Raw genomic sequence first — 18,411 nt, forward strand, 5'->3', positions numbered from 1 at the left:
GTAATTCTTGCCATTAGATTGACTGAGTAATTTTGTCTCATTTTGTGCTCCAGTTAACAATTTCCCTGATAAATGATAAAGTTAATCTCCTCTAAGTTTTCCTAGTGGCCATTGTATGTTGTGTGTGTGCACGTGTGTATGTGTGTTATTTTTTCTGTGGAGTGCTTGTGAAAGTATCTGGTCTACTTCTCTATTTGGTTGTTTTGTCCAGAGGTCCCCAAACTTTTTCTATAAAGGGCTAAATAGTAAATAGATGGTTTCTGTTTTAATACACAGCTGTTTCGGTGGTGCAAAAGCCATTGTAGACAATATGGAAATGAATGGGTGTGGTTGTGTTCCAGTAACACTTTATTTACAAAAATAGGCAGTGAGCCAGGTTTGGCCCATGGATAGTTTGCTAGCCTCTTGTCTTGTCTATTTATTATTGATTTGTAGTAGTGCTTTATATATCTAGATATCAGTAATAGTTAAAAGTGTTGCAAATATGTTTTTCTAAATAGTGGCTTGCCTTTTTACTCTCATAATGGGGTCTTAAACTTTCTAATTTTAATGTAGAGTAATGCAATAATTTTTCCTTTGTGATTAGTACTTTCTGTGACTTGTTTAAAAATCTTTTCCTACCCCAAGGTAACAAGATATTTTTCTATATTATCTTTTAAAAGTTTTGATTTTTTTCTTTTTCTATTAATATAGTGTTAGGTAGGGTCAAATTTATTTTTTTTCTGTACAGACTTATAGTTTACCTGTCTTTTCCACATTGCTTTACATGCCGCCTCTGATTTAAGTCAAACTCTCTGTAGCATTGCATTATCCTATTGTTTATCCTTGTTAATTATTATGGCATTATATAAGTCTTGTGAGTTTTGTATAAGTCCTCTGTTTTTTCTTTTTCCTAAATGTTGTCTTGGCCATTCTAATTTCTATTTCTTTAGAACTTGGAGGTGGACTCAGAGCTGTGATTAACAATCCTGAGTGGACATCAAATTCTATCCTATGGACCCTTTAAAAACTCAGATGTTTGGCCTCACCCTCTACTAACTGAAGCAGATCACCCATGGGTGGGGCTCAGGCACCTTTATTTTAAAAACAACCCCTGGGCTTAAGAAGGCAGGAGGAGGCCAGGAGGCAAGCAGTCTGAGGAGGAGAGATCTGTCCCACCAGCTCAGATTCAGGGACCCCAGTTGTGGTTCTGTTTTTGCCACTAGCTTGTTCTCGGACTTTGTGTCACTTATTGGGCCTCGTGTTCTCATCTGTAAAATGTGAGAGTTGGGATCAATCCTCCAGGCACTTGGATCCTGTTATCTTCCTGGTGCCATGTCTGACGTTGGGATGCAATAATGAGAGTCTTTGTCGTCAGAGAAGTTACAGTTGACCAGATGAGGCACACAAATCAACAAAGAATTTTATTATAGCCTGAGGTGAATACAAAGAGAGGAAAACTAAACCAGACCCTGGGAGTGTCTGAGGACATGCTTCCTGGAAAAGGTGACTGTTGAACTGTGCTTGAAGAATGAATAGCAATTAAGCAGGTGGGGCAGGAAGGGAGGTGGGTAATTAGAGGACATCAGCATGTGCAGAGGTATTAGATGAAACAGAAACCGTGTTTGGGTGAGAGCTTCAGGCACAAGTGGCAGTGGGGCTAGGTAACGCAGGGAACTAGAGGCCTTGTATGTGAATTGAAACGTGGCCTTTTCCCACCTAAGGTGTTTCAGCAGTGAATGCTACCCCAGGAGAATGACATGATCAAATTGACATTTGAGAAAAGTCCCTCTGTGGCCACTGTAGTGAGTACACTGGAAGGACTTGGGAATGGTGGCATGTTGGTCACGTGGGCTACTGTAGAAATTCAGTTAAGAGTTGGGGCTTGTTTAAGAGTGTATGAAGCAGAACTGAAAAAATGAGGGAAAAGGAGGAGAAGAGGAAGTGAGGGACGCATGTCTGATGACCCCTGTTTTCTCCACTAATTGTAAGGAGATCTTATGGGGGAAATTTGAAAGAGTGATATAGGTGAATAGTTGGGGGAGAGAATTGAAGGAAAGGCAAAGAATTTTCTAAGCTAAAGCCCATGAATTTTTAATGGTCTCAAGATACCCATTCCTGGGATTATCTCCTGTCCCCTATTGTACTCACCTGGTTGTAGGCGTGGAGGGAGGGATGAAGGGATCCATCAGGACAGGGGTTTTGCGGGGTGAATGTGCTGGAAGGACAGAGGGACATGGAGGTGAGGTATTGGGAAGGGAGTGATTGAAGTGATGGGCACATGAGTCCAGGATGGGTAGGAAGGATAATTAGGAGAAGTAAAGAGTTGGGTGGGCTGATTGCAATTAAGATAGAAAAGTGGGTTGGATGGATAGAAAGTTCAGATAGAAAAATATGATGGATATAGTGGGCAGAAACTATCCATGGTGAGCCTTATTATCCTGTAGAAGCTATCAAGCTAAAAACAAAAACAAAAACAAAAACAAAAAACAAGAACAAAACCACCAAACTACCCTATATTTTCCAGAGTTGCCTACAGCTAAGGTTCTGGATATGATTCAGTGTCTCCAGCTGGCTTTGCTGAAAGGTGAGGCTGGTGAATCTTCCTGCCTTTTTTACTAGAAAGCACAACCCTGGGGACATGGACATTTCTGCAGCTGCGTTCCAGTGTCCAGACTCCAGCTTTGTGGAAGTTGAGCCTTCTGGATTTCTTTATTGGGGTGGCTCTTCCTGATGTGGCATGAATTGGTGTGCTCGAGTTGCCTAAGTGGCAACTCCTGGTCTCTGAATTGCAGGTGGTGTGGTTCAGGTTGCATTCCCACTTGAGTGTCATGGTGGAGGCAGCAGCTCTCCTGGTGAGCTAGTTCTGCAGCGTGGAGCTGTGGGTCTGGACACCACTTCCCCGGAGTACTTTCCCACATTTTATAAAGTACCTAATATCCTGTTTTGAATCCTTTTCTGCATAAAAATAGCCAGAATGTTTTTTTGTTTCTGCAATTAAATCCAGACTGAGAGAGGTGACCTCAAAGCATTGTTTTGAGGATCAAATGACATCAATCTATCCATTAAGCATTGGTACATAATAAGTACCTGATAAATAAATATTAGATATTGTTATTTAGTTAAAATAAAGAAATGAAAGATCTGGGATAATAGAAAATTATAATCAGAAAGAGTATACTTGATTTAAAAAATTTTGAGACAAGGGTTCTGGATAATGGCAAAGTCCAGGCTATGTCTGGGAGAATTGAAAACTGAGAGGCATCAAGACAGTCCTTGAAATTGAAGGGCTTCTGGAAAAGATTTGGTATTTAAAAATCTATTCAGGTTTTTTTAAAAAAATAATAGCTTGATAGTCTCTGCAGGATAAAATGGCTCACCATGGAGGGTATTTGCCCACCATATCCATCATATTTTTCTAGATGGTGAAGTATCCATACTTGGAAAGGCAGTAATGTTTCCAATTTGTTTTTTATTCCAATCCCAAATTACTCCTTATTGCAATGGTTTTCACCTCCACATTGTGCTAAATCTGTACTTGCTGAGGTTACATCTGGCTCTTCAGTTGCCAAACTAACATTCACTTTCAATCTTGAGTGTGATCTCCTGGTGACATTCAACACTGCTAGGTACTCCTGTCAGCTGGAAACTCTCTCCTCATTTCCTTCCCAGACTTATTCTTTGTCTCTATCTTATTTTATTTTATTTCTTGCCTTTTTTAGTAATCATAACTGGATTCTCATCCTCTATATTTGGATCTTATATTTTGGGGCTCCCATGATTTCAGCCACGGTCATCTTTTGTTCTTGCTTCGCTTACATCCAAATGGAAGATTTACAGAACCATCTATGTACAGGTGCCTTCCGTCTCTCTCCCACCTTGATCTTTCTCCCAACCTCCCGAATCTATTGTCAAATGGCCAAATATACGTTCATTCTACTTAGACATTCTTCACCCCACAACTCACCTCATTCACCATATTGAGAGCTACTTTTTATCTTACCCCAAATCTGATCATTTTTCTGTGTTTTCTTTGCCTTCCCTCTCCTACTGAACAACATCTTTGCATACCCAAGCTGGGATCATAGAAGTCCTGTTCCCTCTCCATATCCCAAATTTGTCACTAAATTCTGTGGAATGGAACTGCTTAAAATCACTGGGTTTTGTACCCTTCTTGCTATTCCCATGGTCCTGCCTTAGTTCAGGCTCTATTTAGCTTCATATTATGGAAATAGCACTTCCAATTGCTTCTTGGTCTTTAGGATTGCTCCCACTTTAATCCTACACACAGAAACTGGAAGGATCATTCTCAAAAGCAAATCTGATCATCTTATTCTCTTGCTCGAAAAGCTTCAGATGTTCATCTCCTCTTCACGGTGTTCTAAGGCTGGGTTCCGACTGCCTCACCAGTTTTACCCCCATCGCTCTCCTGCACCCACCCCCTCTGAGCCAGAGAGCTTGGGGCTGCTTTGTGTCTCTGAAACACTGTAGTTGCTGGATCAGGGGTGTTCTTCTTGGTGCCTGGAATATAGGGCACTCAAATTGTTGGCTACTATTATGATTCAAATTTTAATTTTAAATCTTGTTAGTGAGATATCATCCCCAAATTTTAAAATAAAAATCAAAGCTTGCTGAGAGCTTACACTCTAAAATAATGCTCCAGTGGGTCAGAATAGAGGCAATCCAAGTTACTTACTGTAAAGGGACAGAGTGGTCCTCAGCTGTCAAGGCTAAACTTTAATATGGTTAATATTTGCATATCTTGCAAGAAAGAATGAGTCCAACAGAAAGGGGACTGCTCAACAACGGAATCATAGAAAAGGAGGCCCAGAGGCTGTGCCTCACCAGGGACTATCCAGGGAAGACTGTGCAGGGAAGAGGTTTCCAAAGTCCAAAGACTCAAAATTTGTGCTCATCCATACCCTAAAGAAGGAGACATCACACTATTAGAGTCTGATGCCTTCACCCATCTGACTCTGATTAGTAATTTCCATTCTGTTTGGTAAGCAACTATCTGATTATAATTTGGTTTCCCATATCAGCTGTTTACAGGGAGATAATGTAAGACTTCTAGGAAGTCATACTCCACATTGTAAATGAACAAATGCTCATTCTCCCATTATTTAGTGAGTTTCATCCAGTGAGGTAGAGCTATTCACAATCTTCCAGGGATTGAGAATGAAATATAACTCTGAACTATGGCCAAGTAAGGAGAGAGCTCAATATTTAGGCAATTAAATCTTTATTTAATTAGGGGTTTACATGTTTGTTTTATCTATTACAGTTTTCCCCAACCTTTTGGGCACCAGGCACTGGTTTCATGGAAGACAATTTTTCCATGGATGGGGTACAGGGGGTGGGTAGTAGAGCTCTGCAGCCCCGTCCTGAACAGGCTGTGAACCGGTACCAGTCTGTGGCCCAGGTATTGGGGCCTGCAGATCTATTAGACTGTGAGCTTCCTAAGGAGAGGGACTGCATCTTATTCCTGCATGGCCAGGCCTCTCCCAGGGCTAGCAAAGAGCAGGAATGAATAAATGGACTCAATTAGCTCAGCAGTCACTCTGAGGCATGGAGCTTCCTGAAGGATGAAGAATGTGTTTGAGAAAGAGTTCAGAAGTGGGCCCAGGAGATGAAAGAAGTGGTGATTAACATGAGAATGTGAGCCTAGGATAGGGCAGAGGAGTGGTGAGGCTTGCCCTCTGGGTGGTGGCTGACAACTTCAAGAGAAAGGCCTTTCTGAGACTGACTGTCTTCAAGTTGGGTGGGTGTGCAGCTGTGTCCTTATTGATGCGGTGGAGCCGGGGAGGGCGGGGGGGATAGGAGAAGTCTGGCTGGCATTTTTTGACTATTGTTCTAATAGGATATTGGTGAAGAGTTATTTTGGATTTCTATCAAGTCTAACCCCTGATGAGTGGAGAAGGTGTGATTGGGCCTGTAACACAGTAGAAGCAGTCATTATTCACCTGGGCTTGCAGTCTTGACAAAGGGGAGTAGATCCATTAGATGGGAGTCCAATGGGGGTGATGGGCCCCTGCAGGTAGAGGACATTCTGACCTGCTCATGTCCTTCTGCACAAATCCTTTGTGACCCAGGCCCAATGTTCCTCTGTGAAGTCTTCCTTCCGGCCTACGTAGGCCTCTCTGCTCCCAACTCCTATTAGACTTGATGTTTGTATCACTCATTTTAGCACATAAAATATTCTTTGTCAAATTTTCTGGACATTGTATCTATCTATCATGTATCTACATATCATCTGTCTAGCTATCTACATATACCCACACATGCATAAAAACTGGGCAAGGAATTCCTGTTTTGTGTATCTATCTATCTATCTTGTCTTTCTACCTACCTATCTATCTATTGTCTTCTGCTTAGATTGTAACTTACGTTAAGTCAAGTCCTAGAGACCACATAAGGTGGTGCTAATAGAAATGTAACTGGTACCCCCAAATACTCATTGAATTGAATTTTGTTTTTTGGGTTTTTTTTTTTGTATTTAGGACTGTAAAGAGATCAAAGGAGAGCGGTTCACTCCTTTGGGAATCAAGCTTTCGGTGAACAATGTCTCGGCAGAGGACAGAGGGAGCTATGCATGTCAAGCCAGACTGACACACATGGGGAAAGAGTACACGGTTTTAAATGGCATCACTGTGAACACCAGTAAGTGTGCTCATATCTGTCACCTTATTGTCACCTCTTGGCTTTGTGGGAGCTGGCTTGAGGCTTTGGGCTTCGGGTGGAAGTGATTCTGGAGCTTGGTTTTCCTGAAGGTGAGGTGAACAGGCTCTCAAACCTGTCACCGTGAGAGCGGAGGGTCGGAAGAGTGAGGGAAGATGCCGTAAGCATCTTACTTCTCTCATCTGAAGAAACAGAGCACTCAAAACTCTGGGCTTATTTGTGAAATTAAATGAGATCAGAGTAGCTACTCGAGTGCCTGACAAAGCACAGGTGCTCAGAAAATGGTAGATGTGATTCTCATTACTCTCATCCTCTCAGCCTTCACTTGGGTACCTCGGTGGGCCATTGCAGCCGTGGCCTCCCCTGCCCCGAGCGCTGCAGAGTTCCCGGTCTCTGGACGTGGTCCCAGGATAGCCTGCTCACGAGGTTTCAGTTCTCAACCCAGGGCAGCCAGCACTCTTCAACATATGCCCTGGAGATTTGGAAGTAGAATCTTAGAAAAAACTCTAAAAATAATTTAGCTCAAGCCACTCATTTAATAGAGGCTTCCCAGGAGGGGAGCGACTTACCAAAGTTCACAAAGCTGTTAGAAACGAGGCCAGAGCTGGGGCCTTCCATGCCCAGGCCTGCGTCTGTCTTTCTCAATACACTGGGCAAAGAATTCCTGTTATGGTGCCTTTGGCTCTTCCTGTAGTAGAGTTTTTAATATTTACTGATCTAGATGGAAAGAACTAAAGGCGGGGTATTTCTTTGACTTAGACCTTCGTATTTGTCACTAATTTCTGTCTTCAAAGTACTAGGGGAGTGAGTTCTGATTTGACGATGTGGCTCCCTGAGGGAGTGTCCCGTGGGGGTGGCTCTGGGCTGCCTCTGCATGGGGGTCCCTCATTCCCTAGAGTCCAGCAGCTTCCTGTGTTCCAGCTGTTCTTCTAGAGAGTCCTTCCTCTCTAGTCCTCCAATGTTCTTTGCTGCAATTACTTGCTTGATTTAAATGCTTTTGGGTGGTCTTCAATTTTAATTTTCCTTGCCAAGAGCCCCTTAATTAAGAAGATCAATTGCATAAGATTTTATGATTTTCATGCTCTGGGTTTTTCTGCTAACTGTTATCTCTCTGAAAATAGGCACATTCCTCATGTTCATGGTTGAATCCCTGGCACCTAGCTCAGTGCTTAACCTAGACTAGGCACAGATCTGTTTATTAGCTGAAACACTGGCTAAATAATGCTTTAGTTTACATTGGTAGCCGAGGGAATTTTTTGAAAGATGAAATTGCTAAGGTAAAATAAAGAATCCCTTGAGAAGTGGCTGAGTCCAGTAGTCTGTATTTCATATTCAATAAACATTTATCTATAATCTGTAATATGTCAAAGATTATATTAGACCCTGATAATTCAAAAATGAAAAGCATTGTTTCTTCTATTGAGATACCCCTCAGCCTGGTGGGAGAGAATCTAGAGATGTAGATGGATCAGTTTAATATTATGTGCTAAGGATGGAGTTATAGACAGTGTCTGGGGAACAGGAAAAGAATCAGAAAGAGCCACAGGCGTGACAAGCAAATGGTCTGGGAAGGCTTCCAAGAGGAAATGAGTTCTCAGCTGAATTTTGAAGGATGAATAGGATTTATAAAAGTAAGGAAGAGTGAGGAGGGGTCTCTAGGCAGAGGGAACAGTAGAGGGCAAAGTGTGGAAGTATGAAACATCGTGGTTTATGTTGAATCTAGCACCGCTTTCATCAGAGCATGTGTAAGTGTGAATGAAGAATGGTGGGAGGAGAGGCCATAGGGTTAGACAGGGGCAAGGTCAAGGGGGCTGCTTATAATACAGGCTCTACCACGCGGCTGTGGAAGGGCCTGTGCATGGTGCAAGTGCAGAGTTTTGGGGCTGCATTTGTGATGGGAGAGATCAGTCTTGAGATAGGTGAAGAGGGGCCTGAGGCCTGGAGACCACTTCGGAGGCTGCCGCAATATCAGAAGAGTGCTGGTAGTCTGAACTTGGGAGGAGGTGGTGGGAGATTTCTCCTCCAGGTGGTCACTTAATAATTCTTTGCTGAGCACCTAACAAGGCCAGGTCCTGTGCTAGGCAGAGAGAACGTGATGTTGAGGAAAACAGCCATGACCGCAGCTCTGATAAAGCTTGAAGGCTGAGAGGGAGGGGAGGCAGAGATTAATCAGATAATCCACTAATGAGATGCATAATTACTGGGGAGATTCAAGCAATGAAGGAAAGGAAAATGTGAGATCAAGCAGACAAGAGGCTGTGAGAAGGCAGTGGCTTGGGGAAGGCTTTCTGATAATGATTACGCTGGTAGTCAGGAAGCATTCTGTGTGATGGGGTGCGCGAGACTTTTACAGACTGAGGGAGGAGCAAATGTGAAGGTCCCTGGAACAAAAGGGACTGTGGTGTGTCTGAAGGATGGAAAGCAGGCCGGTTGGGCTGGAGTGATGCTGAGTGAGGGAGATCATGGTAGGTGATGAGGCTGGAGAAGTACTCAGGAGCCAGGATCAGGTAGGAACCTGCAATCCACAGTGAGTAGTGTGGATTTTATTCTAAGAACAATGGCAAGCAGCCAGACGGATTGAAAACAGGGGAGTAGCTTGACATGATTTTCATTTTTGAAACTGCAGACTGGCTGCTGTGTACAGAATGATCCGTATAGAAACAGGAAGAGTGGTTAGGAGGGTGGTGCGGAAGTGCAGGTGAGACATCATGTAAACACAGTTATTAATAGAATGGTTGTGTTGAAGATGGAGAGACATGGATGGGTTCAAGGCATCATAGGAAGTAAAATACACAGGTCTTAGTGTTGGATTGAATGTGGGGGGGCGGGGTATGGCAAGGTCAGGTAAGCCACCCAGGCCTTTTGGCATATGCAGTAGACTGGATGGTGATGCTGTCAGTGAAATAAGATAGCTCTGGAGGAAAACGAGATTTAAGAGTGAGACCATGAGTTTGGTCATTGGTAGGCTGAATATGGAGGCCCCTTTGGATACCCATGCGGAGGTGCAGGGCAGGCCATGGCCTCTATGGGTCTGGAGCTTAGAGGAAGGCCTGGGGGTAGGACCTTCAAAGTCATTAGCCTTTAGATGATAATTGAAGAGGTGAGTGTCAATGAGATTGCTTAGGAAAAGAATAGAGATTAGACAACAGAGGGCTTAGAAGTGAAGAAGAAGGCACAGACTGAGAAGTGTCAGGAGGTAACAGTAGTTGGACTTGATGATTGGTAAGTTGAAAAAAATGAGACAAAAACTGTTGCCTAGAATGAATTCCAGATTTTACATGAGTGTGATCTAGTGGGTGATGGTGCCTTAACTAGCTGGGGGTAACTTTTGTTTGGGATATGCTGAATGTGCATAGTTTTTAGAATGTATAATTTTTATTGCTATCATAAAAGACATGTGTTTTTGCCTTTTTCCTAGCTTCCCTCTTATAACTTTTCCATGTCCCATCACAGATATATAGGAGGAATATGGGACATTTAGGGGATTGCTAAATTTTGATAGACAAATGGCAAAGGGAAGAAGGGAGAGAGACTAAGAGACAGGGAGTCAATACAGGGAGATGATTGCAAAGTGTGGTGTTAGGATGGAAGAGTAGGAAGAATAACAGAAGGAGAAAGGGTGTAAAAGAATATGGAAAAGCAGAGTTGGAGGAGGGGGGAGTGGAACTGAAGATAAAACCACAGGGTTAATATTTCTCTCAAGCTAGGACCTAGGCCAGAGCTTTGCTTTTAGCCACTGCTTGCAAAGTGTATTTGGATGATTAGGTAGTGAGATTTATTATATAACCTCAGCATTTATACTTATACCAAAATATAATGGCCAAAGTGAACTCTCTTGATAGTTCAGCTTCTAGTTTTGTTTGTTTTATAGCAATTCAATTATTTCTGTTTGAAAAATACGTATTTATGGACTGGTATTTTGTCACACTGTGGGTTTTGGTTTTCCTCAACCAATGTTTATGGATGGTCTGCTCTGCTGTGCTTCATCCTATTGCATTAAAGTACTTGGGAAGGTATCATATGTGATTCTAATGCTATTTCCTTTGGATATGATTTCTTAGCAGAAAGAATTGGATATGGAGGAAATATCCCTAAAATCATTTATCCAAAAAATAATTCAATTGAAGTACAGCCTGGTGAGTAAAGTCGTTGAAACTATTGAAATCACCAAGGGCACAGATCATTTTGTCTACGTATTCTAGTGAATATTTTGAATTTCAAGGGTGAAGATAAATCCCGTACACATGCAGTTTCCAGCTTTGGATATACCTGAGCTCATCGGGAGAGGCATCAAAATGAAAAGCAAGAGAGCTGAAGCCTGGGGAAGTTGTGGTATCAGAGGTCTGGCAGTGAGCTTTATTATAAACTTCTTTATGCACGGGCAATAAAAATGTAAAAATAGTTCCTGAAAAAGACAATAAATGATATAAAACTACACTAAATAATGTTGATCAGGAATTTTGGGTTGCATTAGCTCATGCTGGAAAGTATATTAAAGGAGTAGGGGAAATTATCATGTTATATTCCTTAACTTACATAAGAGAGGATCAATAAAATTGCCTCTGTTTCAGTTTGTGATGTAAGTAGAGAAAAAGGGGCTGAAATTATTTTTTTAAAACTTAAAGGTAATCACTAGTAAAATAAATATGTTGAGTAACTTATGGAAAAAAAGCAAATTAAACAAAGTCCCCATTAAAATACAAATATTCAGATTGAGACAAATATTAAAATCCAATTACATGCTTTCTCAAAAGACACATATCTAAAAATGCATGAACTAGAAGATTAAAAATAAATGAATAAGCAAGGCATTACTTGCAAAAATTAATGCAAAAATTAGGTTGGCAATATTAAACTTTCAATCTGATAATATGTCTTCTGAGGCCAAAAAATCAAATGACAATTTAAATCATTTTATACTAATAAAAATTATAACACTTCCCAAAACACAATGTTTTATGTGTCTAATGACAGTGCATCAAAATCTATAATGCTAAAAGTCTCAGAAATACAAGTCAAATATAATAAGACAATATAATTATTTCAATTACAGTGGGAGATTTTAATATACTCAGGCTTTGAGACATTTACTAGGCAAACGAGAATCTAAATGGTTTGAGTAACATAATAAGAGTAATGCGTTTAGTAGATAGCGCACTCTCACATCTATGAAAAACTTAGAGTCCAAAAGAGGAAATTGTTGCATAGATCACATGCTACAATCACAGTGCAGTAAATCTAGAAATTTATAACTAAAGCAAAACAATGAAAATAATCTCACTCCTTAAATATGGGAGGTGATGGATTTGCTAATTAGCTTGATTTAATTATTCTACAATGTAAACATATATCAAAACATTACACTGTACCCCATAAGTATATACAGTTATTACTTGTCAAAAAATTTTTTTTTTAAATTTTAAAAATGTAAATAACAAATAATCCATCTCATAATTATTTGATTTCTTGGTTAGAGATTAAGCCAAAACCATAGTTATAGGATATTTAGAAAATAATGGTAGTGAGAATACTTCATATCAAACTTCATGGCTTTTGACCATTGTTGCACTCTAAACAAGTTTATATCTTTAAATATCATTATTGTTATTAATTAGTATAGAAATAATTACAATACATAAACTAACCATTTAACTCTATAAAGAAGAGTAACTAAACAACAAAAATAAATATAGAAAATGACAAATTTATTAAAAGAAAGAACCAAACAGAATGATATGTCCCAGAGTTGGTTAGGGCTTAAAGAGCTGAGGTAGGGCAAGGAGAAGGAGATAGATAACTTCCAGCAAATCTAATCCCCCAAATGCAGAGAAACCCAAATAAAGATTTAGAAATGTGAAAGATTATAAAACAACAAATGGTAAGAAGATAAAATCTGTTTAAAAGGCTCTAGACCCATATGTTTTAAGGAGAGTTATCTTAAACTTCATAGGAAATTACAATGTCCATAATAAAGGCTACTTGTCTACATATTGTTCACCATGTGAATACTCTTGTGGAATTCATAAACACCTAGAAAGAGAAGTTTTATTTCTCTTAATTGACTTTGGTCCCCACTCTTGACTTTGGAAATTCTAGCAATGAATTTAGACAATTAAAAGACAAAGATGTAAGTCTTGGAAGGAGTAAGATAAACATATAGTTTTAAAAAAAATGACCTATGGATATCTACTTAGAAATTTTAAGAAACTTATCTAAAAACTATAATTACTAGCAATTATTCATTAAGTTTATTTTAAGAAAAAATAAACTTTCAAAGCTAATAGCATTTTTACCTGCCTGAAATAGTATGTATTACGTAATTGGGGAAAATGACATTTGTAATTGCAGTAAAAATAACAAAATGTTAAGGAATTACTGAATAAGAAATTTAAAAAATTTGCCTACATTAAAACAATGCAGTCTTTTAAGGTGAGACATAAAAGAAGACATGCTTTTGAGTAATTTCTTATGGTGTTCCTGAATGGGAACACTCAATGCTAAAATTGTTATTTCTACTAGATTAATATACAAGCTTAGTACAATACCAATTAAATTTTACTGAATATCCTGAAACTCGTCAAAGCATTTCTAAAGTTTATGTCAAAAATACTGGAAAGAGTTAGCCAAGAAAAAGTTGAATAAAAGAAATAAAGAGAGATCTTTTCTTATAAGTATTAAGGTATGTTATAAAGACAGATGTCAACAAGATGGCTGACTGGAGCTACCTGGCACTCATGTCCCCCACAAGAAAGGGCCAAACCAGCAAATAAACAGCTACATTTTGACTGGAGTGTTTGAAGGAGAGCACTGTATTATATAGCAAGGGGATGGTGGAATCCCTGTGGGCACAGAAGCCTAGGATAGCCATATAGAGAGGGGAGTGAAATGCCCTGCCTTTGCCATTCTGTCTCCCCTACCAGGATTGGCTTGGAGCTAGGAGGAACTTCTCTTGTGGGAAAAACGTAAACAGGAGGCTCCCAGCAGCCTCTATTACTGCCACAGACATCTGCAGTCTTTGCTACAGGAGAATCCTGCAATCCTCACAAGCCCTGAGCCCAGTTTGGGAAGTTGCCTAAAGTTCATACTTTACAGAAGAGGATCCCACCTTGCACACCCCTTGGCCGCCTGTGACACCTGCTACTACAGCACGGCACCATTTGAAACCACAGCCACTGCTAGAATGCATTGTGTTCTGGGGGCCAGTAGCCACTGCCTCTCTCCATCCCTAAGGCTCTACTATCATTCTACTATGTTCATGCAGGGGGCTGCAGCCCCACAACCCTGGTTACTCACAGGCTCGACCCAATGAAATGATTACAAATGCCAGTGCCTGAGTCCACATGGTGCCCTGTTCCCCTAAGGAACAGGCAGCCCTACACTGTCCCTGTGCAAAAGACCCACTATGCATGCACAACCTGGGCCTGAGAACTAGCCAGTGGTCTTGCCCCTGGCAAGGCCACCCCCAAGCCAGTGGACCTGCCATGCAGGCACACCCTCAGCCTGAGAACTAGCCTGGTGGCCTAGTTCCATGCAAAGCTATGCCATTGCCAGCACAAACTCCTGCAGCTTAGGCCATTGAGGCACTTGAAGATATTAATATTACAGATATAGACTACAGCTGAAGAAACTGTGTGAAGACTACACTACTATGTTTTCCCAGAACTAAGGCCAACACACCCACCTAACTGTCACTTAAGATGCATCTATATGAAAAAGTTTTCCCTGAAAAAACTGCTCCATAAATTTGGAAGAGGTGACTGTTGTAACACATGTGCAAATTATCAACATAGAGACACAAGAAACATGAAAAAAGAAGAAACATAATACCTCCAAAGGAAACACAATAATTCTCCAATAACAGACCCCAAAGAAAATAAAATTTACTAAATACCTGAAAAGAAATTCAAAATAATGATCTTAAGGAAACCCAGTGAGATGTAAGAGAATATAGATAAACAATTTAATGAAATCAGAAAAATAATTCATAATCTGAATGAGAAGTTCAACAAAGAGATATATATTATTAAAAAGAACCAAAGAGTAATCTGAGCTTAAGAAATCAATGAATGAAATCAAAAATACAATTGAGAGCTTCAACAACAGACTAGATCAAGCAGAAGAAAGATCTTCTGAAATTGAAGACAGGTCTTTTGAAATAACCCAAGTAGAAGAAAAAAGAGAAATAAGAATAAGAAAGAATGAAGAAGGCCTACAAGAGATATGGGGTACCATTAAATGATCAAATGTTTGCATTATGGGTGTTCAGAATGGAGAAGAGATGGAGAAAGAAACAGAAAACATATTTAATAAAAAAAAAAATAGCTGAAACTTCCCAAGTCTTGGGAAAGATATGGACATTCAGATTCAGGAATATTAATGATCCCTAAATAGATTCAACTTTAAAAAGTCCTCCCCAAAAGGTCCTCTCCAAGGCACATTAAAATCAAACTGTCAAAAGTTTGACAAAAAAGAGATTTCTAAAAGCAGCAAGAAAAGAAAATCAAGTCACATATAAGGGAATGTCCATTAGAGCATCAGCAGATTTCTCAGCAGAAAACTTGCAGGCCAGCAGAGGCTGGAATAATATATTCAAAGTGCTGAAAGAAAAAAAATCCATCCCACACAAGCAAAAACTGAGGGAATTCATCACTACTAGGCCATCCTTACAAAAAATGCTTAAAGGAGTGCTACAACTAGAAGTGAAAGGATGATCATAACTATTATGAAAATATATGGAATATAAAAACCACTAGTACAGGTAAATTCATAATTAAACTCAGAATACTCCAATACTGTAGTGGTACTATATAAATCTTTCAAACTTCTAGTATGAAATCTAAAGGTTAAAATGGTAAAAAATAACTACAGATACAACTAGGTTGTTAAGGAACACACAATATATAAAGATGTAAAGTAAGGCAACAAAAATATAAATTGTTGGGGGGGAAGGTAACAGTCTAGAGTACTTTCATGTGACCAAAGTTAAGTTGTCATCAGTTTAAAATAGTCTAATTATAACTACCAGACTCTTTATATTAGCCCATTGTAACCACAAAGAAGGAAATTATAGCAGATACACAAATGAGAAAGAGAAAGGAATCAAAACTGAGCACCACAGAAAACCACCAAACCACAAAGATAAACAATAAGAGAGGAAAAGGAACAAAGGATCTATAAACAACCAGGAAACGATTAACAAAATGATAGGAGTGAGTCCTTACCTATCAATAATCACCTTGAATGTAAATGGATTAAATTCTCCAATTAAAAGATATAGAGTGGCTGAATGGATAAAATAATCAAGATACAACTACATGCTGTCTAGGAGAGACTCACTTTACCTGTTAGGACATATCGACTGAAAGGGAAGGGATGGAAAAAGATATTCCATGCAAATGGACAACAAAAGCAAGCAGGAGTAGCTATAAGTGTATCAGATAAAATAGACTTCAAGTTGAAACCTGTAATGAGAGACGAAGATGGTCATTATATAATGATAAAGGTAAATATTCAGCAAGAAGATATAGCAATTGTGAATATATATTCATCCAATACTGGAGCACCCAAATACAAAGCAAACATTATTAGATCTAAAGAGAGATGGAATACAATACTACAATAGTAGGGGACGTTAACAATCCACTTTTAGCAACGGACAGGTCATCCAGACAGAAAATTAACAAAGAAACATTGGATTCAAACTGCATCCTAGACTAAATGGACCTACTAGACATGTACAGAACATTCCATCCAACAGCTGAAGAATACACATCTTTCTGAACTACACATGGAACATTCTCCGGGAGAGATAATATGTTAGGCTGCAAAACCAGTCTCTACTGATTTAAGAAGATAGAGATCATATCAAGTATCTTTTCTGACCACAATGGTATAAAACTAGATATCGATAACAGCGAGAACTTTGGAAATTTTTAAATAATGGAAATTAAACAACATGCTCCTGAATAAGCAATGGGCCAATGAACAAATTAAAAGGATAATTAAAAAATTTTTTGAGACAAACAAAAATGGAAGCACAACATTCCAAAACCCAAGGGATACAGCAAAAGCAATTCTTACAACTGGAACTTTATAGCAATAAATGCCTACATCAAAAAAAGAGAAAACTCTAAAACAAACAACCTAATGTTTTCTAGCTTCTCATGGAACTGGAAAAAGAAGATCAAACTAAACCCAGAATTAGCAGAAATAAAGAGAATGGAGACTGTAAAAAAATACAAAAGATCAATGAAATGAAGGGTTGGATTTTTAAAAAGATAAAATTGACAAACCTTTAGCTAGACTAAGAAAAAAAGAGTGAACACTAAAATAAATAAAATTAGAGATAAAGGAGACATTACAATTGATACCACAGAAATACAAAAAGATCATTAGAGACTATTATGAACAACTATATGCCAACAAACTGGATAACCTAGAAGAAATGAATAAATTCCTGGACACAACCTACCAGGATTGAATTATGAAGAAATAGAAAATCTGAACAGACCAGTAATGAGTGGGGAAATTGAATCAGTAATAAAAAGTCTCTTAGCAAAGAAGAGCTCAGGACCTAATGGCTTTACGGTTAAATTTTACCAAACATTATAAGAAGAACTAATATAAATTCTTCTCAAATTTTTCCAAAACATTGAGGAAGAGGAAATACTTCCAAACTTATTTTATGAGGCCAGCATTACTCTGAAACTAATGCCAGATAAGGACAAAGAAAAAAGAAAACTACAGACCAATGTCCCTGATGAACACAGATGCAAAAATCCTCAACTAAATACTAGCAAACCACTCTACAGCACATTAAAAAGATCATTTACTGTGACCAAGTGGGATTCATCCCAGGGATGCAAATATGGTTTAAAATACAAAAATCAACAGATGCGATATATCACATTAACAGAAAGGACAAAAACCATACGAGCATTTCAGTAGATGCAGAAAAAGCATTTGACAAAATTCAACATCCTTTCATGATAAAAACTCTCAACAAATTAGGTATAGTAGGTATGTACACAACAAAGTCCATATAAGGCAGACCCACAGCTGATATTATACTAAGTGGGGAAAAGTAGAAAGCTTTTCCTGTAAGATCTGGAACAAAACAAGATGCCCACTTTAATCACTTCTATTCAACATAGTCCTGGAAGTCCTAGATACAGCAATTAGGCAAGAGAAAGAAATAAAAGGCATCTAAATTGGAAAGGAGAAAGTCAAATTGTCCCTGTTTGCAGATGATATAATTATATATACAGAAAACCCTAAAAACTCCACCAAAAAGTTTGGAGAACTAATAAACAAATTCAGTAAAGTTGCAGGGTACAAAATCAATGTACAAAAATCAGTAGTGTTTCTATATGTTAATAGTAAACTGTCTGAAAAAGAAATTAAGAAAATAATCTCATTTACAATAGCTACAAAAAATATAAGATACCTAGGAATAAATTTAACCAGAGATAAAAGATCTCTACATCAAAAACTATAAAACATTGATGAAAGAAATTGAAGAGGATACAAATCAATGAGACGATATCCCATGTTCATGAATTGGAAGAATTAACATTGTTAAAATGTCCATACTACAGAAAGCTATCTACTAATTCAATGTAATCCCTGTTAAAATACCAATGACATATTTTACCAAAATAGAAGACAGTCCCCAAATTTGCATGGAACCACAAAAAAATCCTGAATCACCTAAGCAATCTTGAGGAACAACGACAACAGCGGCAACAATAAAGG

The 18,411-nt window shown here is 38.9% G+C and overlaps 1 protein-coding gene across 1 annotated transcript in view; it reads left to right on the forward strand.

The window, feature by feature from the left end:
* Positions 1-18,411, forward strand: part of IL1RL2 (interleukin 1 receptor like 2) — a 45,044-nt gene that overhangs the window by 7,053 nt on the left and 19,580 nt on the right. The window contains exons 5-6 of the mRNA XM_045548914.1: positions 6,480-6,639; positions 10,719-10,793. Of these exons, the coding sequence (XP_045404870.1) occupies positions 6,480-6,639; positions 10,719-10,793 (235 nt within the window). The remainder of the gene's footprint in view (positions 1-6,479; positions 6,640-10,718; positions 10,794-18,411) is intronic.

This window comes from Lemur catta, chromosome 4 (genome assembly GCF_020740605.2).
Source record: "Lemur catta isolate mLemCat1 chromosome 4, mLemCat1.pri, whole genome shotgun sequence".
NCBI classification, from domain to species: Eukaryota; Metazoa; Chordata; class Mammalia; order Primates; family Lemuridae; genus Lemur; species Lemur catta.